Source organism: Scyliorhinus torazame, chromosome 6 (genome assembly GCF_047496885.1).
Source record: "Scyliorhinus torazame isolate Kashiwa2021f chromosome 6, sScyTor2.1, whole genome shotgun sequence".
Taxonomy (NCBI): Eukaryota; Metazoa; Chordata; class Chondrichthyes; order Carcharhiniformes; family Scyliorhinidae; genus Scyliorhinus; species Scyliorhinus torazame.
In genome coordinates this window covers 169,345,985-169,361,944 of record NC_092712.1, presented here as the reverse complement: position 1 = coordinate 169,361,944, position 15,960 = coordinate 169,345,985, and the positions used below count along the sequence as shown (strand labels likewise).

General features: G+C 46.4%; 1 protein-coding gene across 9 annotated transcripts in view; it reads right to left on the bottom strand.

The window, feature by feature from the left end:
* The window catches only part of umad1 (UBAP1-MVB12-associated (UMA) domain containing 1), a 117,502-nt gene that overhangs the window by 72,533 nt on the left and 29,009 nt on the right, over window positions 1–15,960 (bottom strand). For 4 of the 9 annotated variants that reach the window (XM_072509080.1, XM_072509081.1, XM_072509085.1 and 1 more), the window contains exon 3: window positions 2,670–2,774. The exons of the other annotated variants lie outside the window; for them this stretch is intronic. In XM_072509080.1, the coding sequence (XP_072365181.1) occupies window positions 2,670–2,774 (105 nt within the window). The remainder of the gene's footprint in view (window positions 1–2,669; window positions 2,775–15,960) is intronic. 9 annotated transcript variants of the gene reach the window in all.

Here is a 15,960-nt window from a genome sequence, read left to right as displayed (position 1 = left end):
ACAAATAGGTGCCATGGCCCCCTTAATCGCCTTCATCAGATCCTCAGCAACCGCTTGTTCCTGTTTCCTAAATTCACCTGACAAGAAGTCCACCAACGTCTCGATCATCCGAAGATCCCTTGCCTGCGTTATGCCTTGTGTTGTACCCCCCAGACATCACTCGCCAGAAAGGATCTAATTCTGTCAAACTGTACCAATTTCTTCACAAAAATCACTCGTTAATTCTGCAAAAATTGCCAAAACCCCAAACCCCAGGCAGCAGCCACCTTGTGTGACCACCACTGGAAACTCCTTACCTGCCGTTTTGTGAGAAATGGGCATTTTGTACAGGGCTCATGGAATGATACAGTAGCTGTCACTTTAGCTCAGCTAGCTACAAATCTATATGAACAGGTATTCAGCAAAATTGATAACATTGCATTATGCTTATCGGGCAATCATGGCTTTGTCTCACTTTAAATTTTGGAGGGTTATTTGACAATAGAATTGTCAGGCTCAACTCCAAAATTTAAAACTTGCTTTTAATGCAGATATGTAATCTGGAATCTTAACTGTAGGAACGTTTCACTCAAATGTCCAGGAACTTAATTGTGAATAATTCAGGGAAATTCCAAAACAATGGATTTCCACTGACCTTACTTGGACAGCTAGGAAGGACAAATGACACAATCAAAACAAAATATTGGGAGAATGTAACCATTTTTAACAGATGTGTAAAAACATAACCAACTGAGGGGCTTGAATTTTCCTTTTTCTATGCCAATTAATAACACAAATTAAAACATTTTTCAATTTCAACAATTGGTGATAACATTTGGGGCTACCCAAATTAGTTTTGAGTCAACCCTGCATGCCAGGCAACATGCTTCATCCAAAAATGTTTAAATGCCATGTTTTATACTTTTCTGGGGCTGACTTTTTACACCTTGGCCAGAATATTCCAAGCCCATACGAGATGGCCTGAGAGCTGGAAAGGCTGGCAAAAATCATATGGAAATGCATCGTGGAGGGTGTCCAACATCTCCTCACTGCCATTGCAGGAATTTTAAAAAATGTTTTTAGAGTACACAATTCATTTTTTCCAATTGAGGGGTAATTTAGCGTGACCAATCCACCTACACTGCCCATCTTTGGGTTGTGGGGCCGAAACCCACGCAAACGCGGGGAGAATGCGCAAACTCCACATCGACAGTGACCCAGAGCCGGGATCGAACCTGGGACCTCAACACCATGAGGCTGAAGTGCTAACCACTGCGCCATCATGCTGCCCCTACCATTGCAGGAATTATAACAGATCAGCCACCCACTGGATGTCCAACTGAGCAAGTTGTGGCCAATTAAAGACCACTTCCCCCGTAGCAGGCATTTTACTCATGTAGGGGTGGGGCACTGTCACCCAGGGAGACCACCCAGTGAAAACGTAGCATTCTCCTAGGGCCTTTTTTTCAACACAATCATCCTAGAGACCCTAAAGGGGCATACTGAGGGCACATTCAAATTGGTCGAGCAACCTGAAACATATCTGGAGGTACCCCACGGCCTATTCAATTAGCGCTTTTGTGGTCACATGGCTCCCTTTGTATCTCGCCTCTTAGTTATCAGCCAGTTCTTCAGTAGCCTTGATCTCCCACAAGACAACTGCTTAGGCTGCATGAAGGAATAAAAACCTGCGGGAGATATGACTGCTGCAGAATGTATGAATCATGATGACTCCCTCCTCACCCATGGCAGACATGCATGATCATCTTCTAGAGATCACAAACTAGCGGAATACTGAAAGGGTTATTTGTGATTGACAAAGATGTGCGCAATCAATGTCTCCCTATATCTGTGGGAATCCAACCATTGCTGTGAAATCGATATTCATTTGTGTTTGATTGGTCTCATCCATGGCAACATTGGCATAAGTAGCAGCCTTCGCAAACAAAACATCAGTGGCAAACAAGATACTCTGGAGTGCAGATTCTGAAGACGTTATAAGCAAATCTTTGGAAGGATTCAGAGGTAAAGAAATTCAGGGATGTGGCAACCCTGATGCCCACCTTGCCCTATTGGAAGTCTTCTTTCAGGAGATTGCAGGTCAACAACAACCTATGGCAAAAGCCTCACCCACTTGAGTCACTGTTGCTCCGACACATCAAGGAGGCTCAACCAGTGTCTATAAAACACTGTTTGGGGTTATCTCCTCTTTCGAGCTGGAGCTGTGTATTAATCCCTCTGTTCTTTTCAGCGGGATGAGCCTGTAGAGAAGGCTGCAACTGTTGGGGTTGTAGCAGCTTCTGTTGCTCCTAATTAAGTCCCTGCTACTATTGCATAAGCTGCTCCCACACTGCAGTGAAGGCTAACAGAAGGAAAATGAAGATTGAGGTAAGTCTCCAAAGTACTTTCAAAATGTTGAAAATGATCTTCAAAACAATGCAATCAGGTTCTCAGAAAAAATCCTGCAAGCACAAGCCTTTCTCTAAGTCTGCCACTAGCTTTGAGAATTCATTCTTCAAAGGCTTTCCAGCATGTCAGTTTCATTGTTGAATGGGGTCCTGCTGTTGTCCCTCCTTGCTGACCCTGGCGAGTTCCACATTGTTCTTGAAACCCTTGTGCTGGCAGTTAAAGGCCACAATGTTGTGTTAAATATTCAGTTAACTGGCGCTTTGAATATTTCAGTTAGTTACCTGGCAGCTCCATGGGGGTTCCCCACTCGCCTGAGGTTAAGCCAAGAAAGGGCAGGGTCATATCGGGTTCCAATCCAATGCCACTTTCTCGGTTTGAACTCCCACCTATGCACAAACTTGGCAGTTAAAATAATTTCCAAAAAGTTAACTTAGTTGGCTAACATGGAAAATCTCTTGAAAAATATTTTATTTAACGATATGTTAGCATCAGCAGTGTTGAGGCATAGAATTCCTGTTTAAAAGAATTCAAGGTTAAGGATGCTTCTCGAGAATTCAACACTGCATCTCAATAATTCATGCATTATATAAATGGGGAAATTTACTCGAGCTTTATTTTGTATAGTCTAGCTTTGGCTCACCTTGGTTTCTTCTTTTAAGCAGAGAAGAAAAAATTATAAGTCACCAGAATAAAAACTGAAATGGGTCAAACATATGCAATCATGAACTGCAGCATCCATGAATAGCCTCAATCTCTTTAATCACATGTGGAGAGTGATGTCAAAATATTGTATAACTGATAGATAGGCATTAGCTATAACTGAACATTTTAGAAGCATCCATGTGCGATGCTTTGCACTCATGTTTGCAGTGCGAGCTCTTGGTGCAGCAATTAAGTCAGTAAATCATACAACCTTAGATACTAACATTTCACTAGGATCACAATGTACCTATAAAATGTGTCATTGAACACAGACATCTTGGGCAGGATTCTCCAAGCCCGCGCCGGGTCGGAGAATCGGCGGGGGGGGGGGGGGGGGAATCCTGCCGCGCCGCTCCGACACCGGGCCGCCGATTCTCCGGCAACCGAAGAATTGGCGCAATCGCGCCAGCGCAGCCGCCGGTCGAGGGCCGTTGAAAGCAGCCCCCGCGGCGATTCTCCACGCTCGATGGGCCAAGTGCCCGCCGAGTCCCACCCGCATCATTCGCATGTGGTCCTACCCGGCGGGACCTCGGCGTTCTGGCTGCGGGGGCCATCCTGATGTGGGGGCCTCCACAGTGGCCACGCCCGCGATTGAGGACAACGATTGGCAGGAGCACTAATTCCGGGGGGTGGGGCCTATGTTCCTCCGTGCCGGGCCCCTGTAGGACTCCGCCATGTTGCCTGGGGGCCAGCGTGAAGAAGGCTGTGACGCGCATGCGTGGACCCACGCCAGCAGTTTCGGGCCAGCGTTTGGTGCCGGAGCAGCGCACAGCACTCCGGCGCCGTTCTTGCCCCCGAAGAAGTGGAGAATGACTGCGCCTCGACGCCTTTTGACGCTGGCGTCGCTCGCGCCGGTTTTGACGCCGGCGCCAACACTTGGCTGGGATTTCGGAGAATCCCGGCCCTTAAATACTTCAACAAAAAAAATAAAAAAAATTATGTTTTACTTGTTTTCACATCAAAGCTGCCCTTTAAATTGTGAGGCCAGTGTGATCTTGATTATGGACTTGCCTATTATAAAATGTCACTCAGCATCAGCTCTCCCCTACCCTGCACTACTCTCTCCACTTTCTTTCTGGTCTCCTCCCCTTTCCCTCACCTGCTCCATCTTCTCTCCATACGCTGCTCCCCATCTCCCTTCACCGCACCCCTATCTTTCTTCACTCCTCAGCGATTATCTGTACTTTCCTTTCCACCCCATCCTTCATCCTCCTATCCCCTGCCCTTCCACCCCTCCCATCTGTCTTCTCCTCACCTGCTTCTCGATTCAATTGACAAGCTGAGGTAAGGGCTCAGTTAGGCCAGGTTATGGTGTTTGGACATAGGTAGTCTCGGTGATGAAAGATATGGGATCAGAAGCCTGCCCCTGGTCAAAAAAGGATTGGAAGATTTTGAGTGGCCGGATTAAGCCTCAGACAGGGAGAGTTAGTGGATAAGGAACAAAGTTTGCAGTAGGGCCCAAGGGCTTATGTTTTCTCAATATGTAATGGGAGGAAATTTCTACTCATCCAATACAGGATGTTGGACAAGCAGCACAACAAAAGTGGTGGTGAGGTGGAGCTGCTTGTTGTCAGTCTATATTGTGCAGCCGTACATTATATATTCAGATGATGTGCAGCTGAGTAATAGGAAGGGCCAGGGATAAATTCTTGTAATCAGGTGGTTATCCAATAAAGTTAATTTTTTGGATACCAATTAAAATGATCTCTGTGGTTTTCAGAAACAACTGGAGCAGACGAAGTACCAACATTTAGTCTTTCAGTTGTTCTCAATAGGACATATGTTGTACAGATTTTCTTTACAAATTTAATAGATAAATGTGGAAAACTTAGGAGCAATTTCTTTGCAACGTAATTGGAACATTTAACGCACATGTTTCCCCAATCACAACAAAAATGTCTGGATGGGAGGTATCCACGCATGAAGCTACTTTCATTCCTATCCATACATCTTTAAATGCCTGTAAAATTAAGATTTAGAAATGTCAAAAATTAATGTTTTAGTCCTGCGCTAGCGCTACTGTAGTTCAAGCTTGCTCTGTCAGATCTTTCAAATATTCCATAATGTAAGAATATAAAGACATTTTCAAAAACATCATTAGCTGCTAATACAAAACGGCCTCCTTCTTGTCCTTTCTCAAATTGTTGCTACTTATTCATAACACTGCCAGGGGATCATAATGATGAAATATAAAATTGCACAAATACAAATTAAACATATTAGTTGAGTCAGTTTTTGTGATTAAGTGGAGCGCAATGTTAATCTCAATACCTGAAACTGAATGAAATTATTCAACAATCTCTACCCTTAATGAGTGCTTGAAACATGCAGACACATGTGCTTTTAAAACCATATTTGTACTCAACAGTAACTGGAAGTAATAAATATACTTTTAATCATTGAAATAAGTATAGTCAACACTGAATTATTGCAAACCTTTTTGTTGTGAGTTTCTTTTGAAATGCTCCAGTACCCAGCAAGATTAGGCATGCTGTGTTCTAGCAACCAGAACAGGAAAACAAAGATGCTTAACATTTGAAGTAAACGAAGCACTGCAAGAAATCCCTCTAGACTTAATGTTCAATTATTGCAAACAAAAGGTCCAATAATGCAAACACTTGCGTGAACTAGTAAATGTTCTTTTGTTCACATAATTTTTTCTGGGTGGAGGCAACAAAATAGAGCAGCAAGAATTTTTTAGATTTCAAATATTCATAAAGCTCAGAGTTGGACTATGATGATGAGCTCTGTAATGTCTAAAATTGCATAAATCCATTACATTTTTTTATAACTGAGTTTTAGTTAAAAAGTGTAACGCATGGAAATACTGCACCTGTAAAATTGCTTGTGAAATGTCAATTTATGTTACTTTGTTTGTACAATGTTCAATCAGAAGCTTCAAATCATACTGAAATTACCATGTGGCACTAGAACCTGTGCAAAATGTTCATACGCATGTGAATAATATTGTTTAAACAATGTTATTTAGCTCAATTTATCTGTTAATTTGAATTTTAAGCATAAAATGCCTGCAATGCTGTTTCACATAAATGGATTAATTCAAATTACTGAATAAATCCAATTTCTTTTGAGAGAAGGTTGCAATAGCTTTTTTTTTAAAAAAACACATTTTATTCAAACTTGCATCAAAGTAGGTTACAGCAAATAAACACGCCAGGAAACATTCTTCCCAACAATCAACTATACGGTTTGTACAGATTTTCCTCCTTTTTTAACCGCGCCCCCCCCCCCCCCCCCCCCCCCCGCGACGAACAGCTCCCCAAACACGGTCACAAACATGCCCCACCTTTTCTCAAACTCCCCTGCTGAGCCCCCTAACTCATACTTTATCATTTCTAACCACAGGAAGTTGTACAGGTCACCCAACCGTGCTGCTACCCCCGGTGGCGATGCCGACCGCCACGCCAGCAAATTTGTTGCCGTGCAATCAGAGAGGCGAAGGCCAAGACATCGGCCTTCCTCCTCTCCATGAGCTCCGGCTTCTCTGAAACCCCAAATATCACCACCAAAGGGTCCGGGTCCACTCCCTCTTCCACTATCCTGGCTAAGACCACGAATACTCCCACCCAGAAACTTCCCAATTTTTCACAACCCCAAAATGTGCGCATGATTCGCTGGCCCCCGCCCACACCTCTCACACTCATCTGCTACCCCCTGAAAGAACCCACTCATTAGATTGTAATAGCTTTAGCATCTCCCCGAATGTATTGAATATTTAATTTTGGAATTAGTTTGCATCATACTTGAATTTTCCAAAACAGAAACATGGTGTCGCATGGTGCCTTTTTGTGCTGAAAACCATTAAAAAGATTGATGTGTGTGTTGTGTAGGCGCATTGGGGAGAAGAAAGGTTTGTATCAGCACCATTTTTTTTGTTTCACAAAACATTGACAATATCAAACACAGGCAACTGGATTTACATAAAAGCTTTTGAGCCTACAACTTGATTTACTTGGAAAAAAAAATTGGCCATGCGACTTTTCCCTGAAGAATCTATACAAGGAGTTTAACAAAACATATCAGAAAATATTTTTAACAGTTCTTGAACATTTGAGAAACTAGTCAAGAAATTGTTTTTGATTAATAATGCCAACTTTCAGTTGGTTACATTGTGAGCAAAGAGACGCTTTCTGTGTACATAAAAAACATGAAAGCAGAAGTTTGTGATTACTGGTGATTTTTTAAAAAACTGAAACTGGTGCAGCTGGAGCTTTCACTAACCGAACGGCTGTTCTTTCAACCATGATGAATGACTGACAGCAAATGTAGGTGTTCTGGCTGATGAACTACAATAAAAACAAGTAACTTGCTGCTTTACAAAGGTTATTTTAACAAATTTATCTCCTGTAACCTCACAAATAAAAACAGTAAACAACAATCCCTACACTGCAGCAGGGTCATTCAGTCCATTGAGTCTGCACCAACCCTCTGAAAGGGTATGTCACCCAAGCTCACTTCCCCACCCTGTCCCATTAACCCCTTTTGTGGTAAACCACTGTGTTCTTATATTAAGGGTTGTACGGTAGAACCTGCACTACAGGTTCACCTGGGCCCCTGCATGCTAGCTCCGCCCAGGAGCCGGGTTATAAATATGCGTGGCCTTCAGCTCGCTGCCATTTCGTCAGCTGCTGTAGGAGGCCACACATCAGATACGAATAAAGCCTCAGTGAATTCAACTTTGTCTCCAGCCAAATTGATCGTGCCTCAATTTATTAGTATCTGATTCAGAAGGTGGACCTCCGGATTAAACCAGATCGACTGCAGCTGGATCCACACGCAAGCGACGCCAGAAAGGACTTTCAGCACTGGCTAGCTTGTTTTGAAGCGTATATCAACGCGGCGCCGACCCGTTCCAGAGGCTCAGAAGATTCAAATCTTGTACTCCAGACTCAGCTCTAAAATCTTCCCGCTGATCCAGGATGCGCCCAATTACGCTGATTCTATGACTCGACTCATAAAGAAAATTATGAGAAGCCGAACACGCTCTTCGCCAGACACGCGCTCTCAACGCGTACTGAACTACCTGATGAGTCAATCGAGGACTTCTGGAGGGCCCTGCTACCACTAGTTTGGGACTGTGACTGCCAGGACGTTACAGCTAAGGAGCACTCAGATCACCTTATGAGGGACGCTTTTGTAACTGGGATTGGGTCCAATGTTATCAGGCAGCGGTTCATAGAACGGACCACGCGCGACCTCGCAGAGACTAAAACACTCGCGCTTTCCATGACGGTCGCCCTGCGCAATGTACAGTCCTACGCCCCAACCCCACTCCTCCGACGCTTCATGGGCCCCACAGGCAGCCGCCCCAGCGGGGCGCTACCCACCCAATACGCCTGCGCTACGTGCCAGCCAGTGATCTCCGGGGGGCCCCGATGCGGCCAACAAAGTCACCCCCGCCAACGCTGCCCGGCCCGCGCTGCCCTTTGTAAGGCCTGCGGGAAGAAGGGCCACTACGCAGCGGTGTGCCAGGCCCACTCAGAGGCAGCCGCACCCCCCCCCTGCCCCCCGCCCCCAGTCACGGACAATGGGCGCCGCTATCCTCCCCAGGCCATGTGCGAGCAATGGGCGCCGCCATCTTCTCCCCCACACAACACATGCGTTTCATGGTCGCTGCCATTTTGTGACCCCCAGGACCTCCGGACGCCGCCATCTTGTCCACCCCGCAGCACATGGACCCCGACTCAGCAGCCGCCTCACTACCCGACGACCAACCACGACTCGCATCCATGGCAATCGACCAGTCCCGACCACACACTCTGACCAACGCATCCACCAGCGTGAAAGTCGACGGCCACGTGACCTCTTGCCTACTGGACTCCGGGAGCACCGAGAGCTTTGTACATCCAAATATGGTAAGGCGCTGTTCCCTTAAAGTACACCCTACCAATCAAAGTATCTCCCTGGCCTCCGGATCCCTTCGCGTAGCAATCGGGGGGTACTGCACGGTCACACTCACAGTCCAAGGCGTAGAGTGCCACAGTTTTTGCCTCTACGTCCTCCCTAATCTCTGCGCTGCACTTATCCTTGGCTTGGATTTTCAGTGCAACCTGCAGAACCTGACACTTAAATTCGGCGGACCCTTGCCACCCCTCACTGTGTGCAGCGTCACAATCCTAAAGGTCGATCCTCCTTCCCTCTTTGCCAATCTAACTCCAGACTGCAAACCCGTCGCCACCAGGAGCAGACGGTACAGCACCCAGGATAAGGTCTTCATCAGGTCCGAGGTCCAGCGGTTGCTTCGGGAGGGAGTCATCGATGCCAGCAACAGCCCCTGGAGAGCTCAAGTGGTAGTGGTTAAGTCTGGGGAGAAAAACCAAATGGTCGTGGACTACAGCCAGACCATCAACAGGTATACGCAGCTCGACGCGTACCCCCTCCCACGCATATCTGACATGGTTAACCAGATTGCACAGTACCGGGTCTTCTCAACGGTGGACCTGAAATCCGCTTACCACCTGGCTCCCCATCCGTAAATCGGACCGGCCATACACTGGCTTCGAGGCAGACGGCCGGCTAGATCACTTCCTTAGGGTCCCCTTCAGCATCACCAATGAGGTTTCGGTCTTCTAAAGGGAGATGGACCGAATGGTCGACCGGTACGGCTTGCGGGCCACGTTTCCATACCTAGACTATGTGACCATCTGCGGCCATGATCAGCAGGACCACGATGCCAACCTCGCTAAATTTCCCCGCACCGCCACTCTCCTCAACCTCACGTATAACAAGTGCGTGTTCCGTACAAACCGCTTAAGCCAGCTACGTGGTCCAGAACGGAGTTCTGGGGCCTGATCCCGACCGCATGCGCCCCCTCATGGAGCTTCCCCTCCCCCACTGCCCCAAGGCCCTCAAACGCTGCCTGGGGGTCTTCTTGTATTACGCTCAGTGGGTCCCGAACTATGCAGACAAGGCCCGCCCACTCATACAGTCCACTCATTTCCCCCTGACGGCCGAGGCCCAACAGGCTTTCGCCCGGATCAGAGCTGATATTGCCAAAGCTGGAATGCACGCTGTAGACGAAACACTTCCTTTCCAAGTAGAAAGCGATGCATCGGACCTCGCCCTTGCCGCCACCCTCAACCAGGCAGGCAGGCCCATGGCATTCTTTTCCCGCACCCTCCATGCTTCCGAAATTCGGCACTCATCCGTCGAAAAGGAGGCCCAGGCTATCATTGAGGCTGTGCGGCATTGGAGGCATAACCTGGCCGGCAGGAGATTCACTCTCCTCACTGACCAACGGTCGGTTGCCTTCATGTTCAACAACAACATAGCGAGGCAAGGTCAAAAATGACAAAATCTTGCGGTAGAGAATAGAGTTCTCCACCTAGAACTACGTGATTAAGTATCGCACTGGCAAACTCAACGAGCCCCCAGACACCCTATCCCGAGGTACATGTGCCAGCGCACAGGTAGACCGACTCCAGGCCCTGCACGACAGCCTTTGTCACCAAGGGGTCACTCGGTTGTACCACTTCATTAAGGCACGAAATTTGCCCTACTCCGTCGAGAAAGTAAGGACGATCACCAAGGACTGCCAGGTCTGTGCCGAGTGCAAACCGCACTTCTACCAGCCGGATCGCGCGCACCCGAAGGCCTCCCGCCCCTTTGAACGCCTCAGCGTGGATTTCAAAGGCCCCCTCCCCTCCTCCGACCGACACACCTATTTCCTCAGTGTGGTCGATGAATACTCCAGTTTTCCCTTCGCCATTCCATTCCCCGACATGACGTCTGCCACCGTCATTAAAGCCCTCAATTCGATCTTCGCTCTGTTCAGCTTCCCCGCCTACATCCACAGTGACAGGGGGCCCTCATTCATGAGTGATGAGCTACGTCAGTTCCTGCTCAGCAGTGGTATCGCCTCCAGCAGAACGACGAGCTACAATCCCCGGGGAAACGGACAGGTAGAAAGGGAGAATGGGACAGTATGGAGGGCCGTCCAGCTGGCCCTACGGTCTAGGAATCTCCCGGCCTCCCGCTGGCAAGAGGTCCTCCCTGATGCACTACATGCCATTCGCTCATTACTTTGCACTGCTGCTAACAGAACACCGCATGAACGTCTTTTTGCCTTCCCCAGGAAGTCCACATCCGGGCTATCACTCCAAACTTGGCTAACAGCTCCAGGAATCGTTCTTTTCCGTAAACATGTGCGGCTCCACAAGACGGATCAGTTGGTGGAAAGGGTGCACCTGCTACGGTCAAACCCACAGTACATCTACATGGCCTTCCCAGATGGCCGCCAGGATACCATCTCCCTCAGGGACCTGGCACCAGCAGGTTCCACCCCCGCGCCACCCTCGTCGCCACCCTCCCCTCCCCCGCTGCCCCCATCACCGCCCCCAGGAGTGTCCGTCCTCCCCCTGCCCACCCCCGTTGAAGAAGAGGATTTTGGCACGCACCCGGAGTCAACTTCGGCCATGACAGCACCAACATCGCCGGCTCCACTTCGTCGATCCCAGAGGACGATCAAGGTGCCGGACCGGCTGAACCTCTGACCGGCCCACCGGATGACCAGAGACATTTCTTTACTGTTCTGTAAATATTAAAGATTGCGAATTGTATATAGTTATCCACCACCCCCGTCGGACTCAATTTTAACAGGGGTGAATGTGGTAAACCACTGTGTTCTTATATTAAGGGTTGTACGGTAGAACCTGCACTACAGGTTCACCTAGGCCCCTGCATGCTAGCTCCGCCCAGGAGCCGGGTTATAAATATGCGTGGCCTTCAGCTCGCTGCCATTTCGTCAGCTGCTGTAGGAGACCACACATCTGATACTAATAAAGCCTCAGTTTGAATTCAACTTTGTCTCCAGCCAAATTGATCATGCCTCACCCTTAATCGAACCTACACACTTTTTTGGACACAAAGGGGCAATTTAGCACAGTCAATCCACCTAACCTGCATATCTTTGGACTGTGGGAGGAAACCAGAGCACCCGGAGGAAACCCATGCAGACACAAGGAGAATGTACAAACTCCACACAGACAGTAATCTTTAGCCGGAATGGAACCCAGGTCCCTGGCATTGTGAGGCAGCAATGCTAACCGTGCCGCCCTAAAGGAGTCAACCACATTGCTGTGGATCAGGGAAGGATGACAGATTTCCTTCCTTAAAGGATATTTACAACAATTGACAATGGTTTCATGGTCACCATTAGACCTTTTTTTTTAAAATTCCATATATTTATTGGATTTCATTTCTACCATCTGCCATGGCGGGTTTCGAACCCGCGTCCCCAGGATATGGGTCTCTGGATCACCAGTCCAGTGACAATACAGTATGCCACTACCTCCTCTCTGATAAGAGTTTAGTCAGCATCGCCATCTTGGAGCAATTTAGAGCTGCACCTGTTGTAATAAAAACCTATCATTACTCAAAAATAATTCAGTCACTAATCAAGACTACAGCGGTCCCCTCCACCTACTTATTTTATGATCATGCAATGTACTTCTCACCACTGAAGGTAAGCAGACCTATTACCGAGCCTCAACTTCCGCATAAAATATTACAGCATCATGCTAAAAGTATAAGGAAGTTTGAATCTCTATCATAAAGGATGGTAAAACAGTTAAGGTTTTTATGTGAAATTATTCAAAATGTTGAAAAGTGGAAAAATTCAACATGATGGTGAAATGAATGATGGAAATATATTACATTATTGCTTGTTTCACTGAACGTTCTGTTGTGTACATGTTGTGTATAATTTGTTAAGTGCGATCATATCAAGACTAAAACATTCCTGATGTAGAGATGCTGGCGTTGGACTGGGGTGAGCACAGGAAGAAGTCTTACAACACCAAGTTAAAGTCCAACAGGTTTGTTTCGAATCACTAGCTTTCGGAGCACAGCTCCTTCCTCAGGTGAATGAAGAGGTGGGTTCCAGAAACATATACGTAGACAAAGTCAATCATGCAAGACAAAAATATTCCTGTACTACACACTCTGTTTACTTCTGTGCAAGTTGAACTTTATTTTAATTGTGTTACTATAGTTTTCTTCTCTTGTCCAAGATCATTTCTTGCTGTTCAAGTTTGTTTCCTTCCTCTTTGTTTGGGTTTTGAAATGTAACCAGTCTGATTGACACCTTAAGCTTTCTGTAGTCACATGATCATGCCAAGCGTCTACCTCTGGGGGCAGGCATCTTGAAATCAGTTCAATAAAAGCCTCAGAGAGAAACACTAAAGACGTACAGCTGTCCTCATACTTGCAACATGGTGTCAGTGTGGCAGAAAATAGATTTTTTGAAACCCGAAAAAGGAGTAGAAACACATCGAATCTAGGAACACACTCAAAATCTGCAAACAGCTGCTGTAAAGAAAAACAGACAACGGTGCAATGCACAAAATAAAAGCAGACACATGCTGTAAGTGAAATTGCTGGATGCAGAAAAAAAGACAAAAGTACACACAGACTGCAAATGCAATTATTGGCTGCACAGGAAAAGGAAACACAAAGGCTGCAAGTAAATAAAAGTAAAGTAATGTTGCCATGATCCCAATGACCATTGGCTGCTTTCCTCTTTGAGGGGAAGAGCTGAAGGTGCTTTAACTTGAGGATCACCACACGTCAGGTGAGGGGCAAGGTTGAGAAGTCATGAATGACTTCATCTGGCACAGGAATTGAACCCATGCTGTTGGCCTCGCTCTGCAGCACGAACCAGCTGACCAGCCAACTGAGCTAAAGCGGCTGTCAGCAAATAAATAGTGAGTAAAAATACCTGCAGTATATTTTCCAATCCCATCTCCAGTAACATTGGATAGTGATGCATGGCAAACTGGCAGTTTTTCGACTTACAATTGCAAGACTATGACAGTGCAACAGACTTAATTAATAAGCCTGAATCAATAAGAGTTGCCACTGTCATGATATCCAGGTGAACATCATAGCACATACATACATACATACTGATGGACAGATCAACGGACTAATCAACACAACATGACAGCCAATCACAGGCAAGAGCATACACAGTACAAAACAGGGAACACAACACTTCCTGGGCACTCGAGGACGAGACAGCTCAGGGCACAGAGCTCATAGCAAGCCATTCAGACATCCACCATGTGCTGAGTGCCACTACAAGATAGAATTAGGAGTAGGTCCACAGATTCAAGGGTTATGATCGAACCTCAGTAAACAGTATACAACTGTAAATAGATGTTTGAAATAAAACTGAGTTGTACCATTCGCAACCGTGATGGTTCGTCTGTGTAGCAGAGCACCCAACACTTCAGCCACACTGTTAACACTGCTGAGCAGAGACTGCTACATGTGTACATCATCTAAATCTAACAGACGAGTAAAAAAAGGACGATTTGAAAGCACTTTTTGAACCCTGACTAAATGCTAGATATGAAAGATATGGAGGGCAGCATGGTGGCACAGTGGTTAGCACTGCTGCCTCACAGCGCTGAGGTCCTAGGTTCGATCCCGGCTCTGGGTCACTGTCAATGTGGAGTTTGCACATTCTCCCCGTGTTTGCGTGGGTTTCACCCCCACAACCCAAAGATGTGCAGAGGGTCCCAAGTCATGCACTCAGACCCTGACCACGCGAAATTGCCCCTGAATTGGAAAAATGAATTGGGTACTCTAAATTTATAATTTAAAAAAATGAAAGATATGTATTCAACATTGATGAGTTCAGAGTGAAAACAAGACAGTTGAACAAAACGTCACAGCAGTAACGCAGCTAGCAGAATGATGTGAATTTGGACAGTTTAAAGGTGATCTGGTTAATGGTAGATTGGTCCTCATCATGAGAGACCCCTTGTTTTTTTAAAATAAATTCAGAGTACCCAATGGGGTTTTTTTTCCAATTAAGGGGCAATTTAGCGTGACCAATCCACCTAACCTGCACATCTTTGGGTTGTGGGGGTGAAACCCACGCAGACACGGGGAGAACGTACAAACTCCACACGGACACGGACAGTGACCCAGGGCCGGGATTCGAACCAGTGTCCTCAACGCCGTAGTCCCAATGATAACCACTGTGCCACCTGCCGCCCCGAGACCCCTTGTTGAGAGCAAGTCTACTTAGTTGAAAGTCAAGTTGAAAACTGATGCTAAAGAAAGCAATGGCCGTATTAAAATGCTGAAGTTGTGAAACAATAGCTAGAGTATGGCAGAGCAAACCAGGAAAAGGAGTATGCTGAAGACAGTCCAATGCAAAAGAACGGAGAAAAGGCAGGTGTAAATCCTGCAGAAGACAGCAGGAAGACACAGGAGAAGAAGAATTGCCGGGCATGGGAAAATCAGTGTTTTAACTGCAATAATCTGAATCATTTTGCACAGTGTTTGACCAGAAAATAACAAAACAAGCCTATACAGATAACCACTGGAGTGATATCAGCTGATGAGTCTGATGAAGATCCATACCAAACAAGTCATGTCTATACGTGACAAATGGTTTGTGACTGTTACCATGATGCCCGCAGAAAGAAAGTATCAAGCAAACAAGCGTCAGATAGACACAACATAATGACGTTCACAGATCTGTGTGAAGTGGATCAAAATGCCAATCTGAAAATAAAGCCCTCAAAAGTAAGGTTGTAGCTATACGATGGCACGATACTCGTACTGAGAGGGCAAGTTCATCTGACAACGCCATGCAAAGTAAAGAAGGAAGACCTAGAATTCCATATCGTAGATAGGACACAACGGTCACTCATTTCCACTGAAGCAAGTCTAAAGCTTGGGCTGGTAATCCTGAACAGCCAACAGAGAAAAGTCAGAAAAACAACCCATAGAGGGGGGGAAAACAGAATAATGATAATAATAATCTTTATTGTCACAAGTAGGCATATATGAACAGCGCAATGAAGTTACCGTGAAAAGCCCCTAGTCGGCACA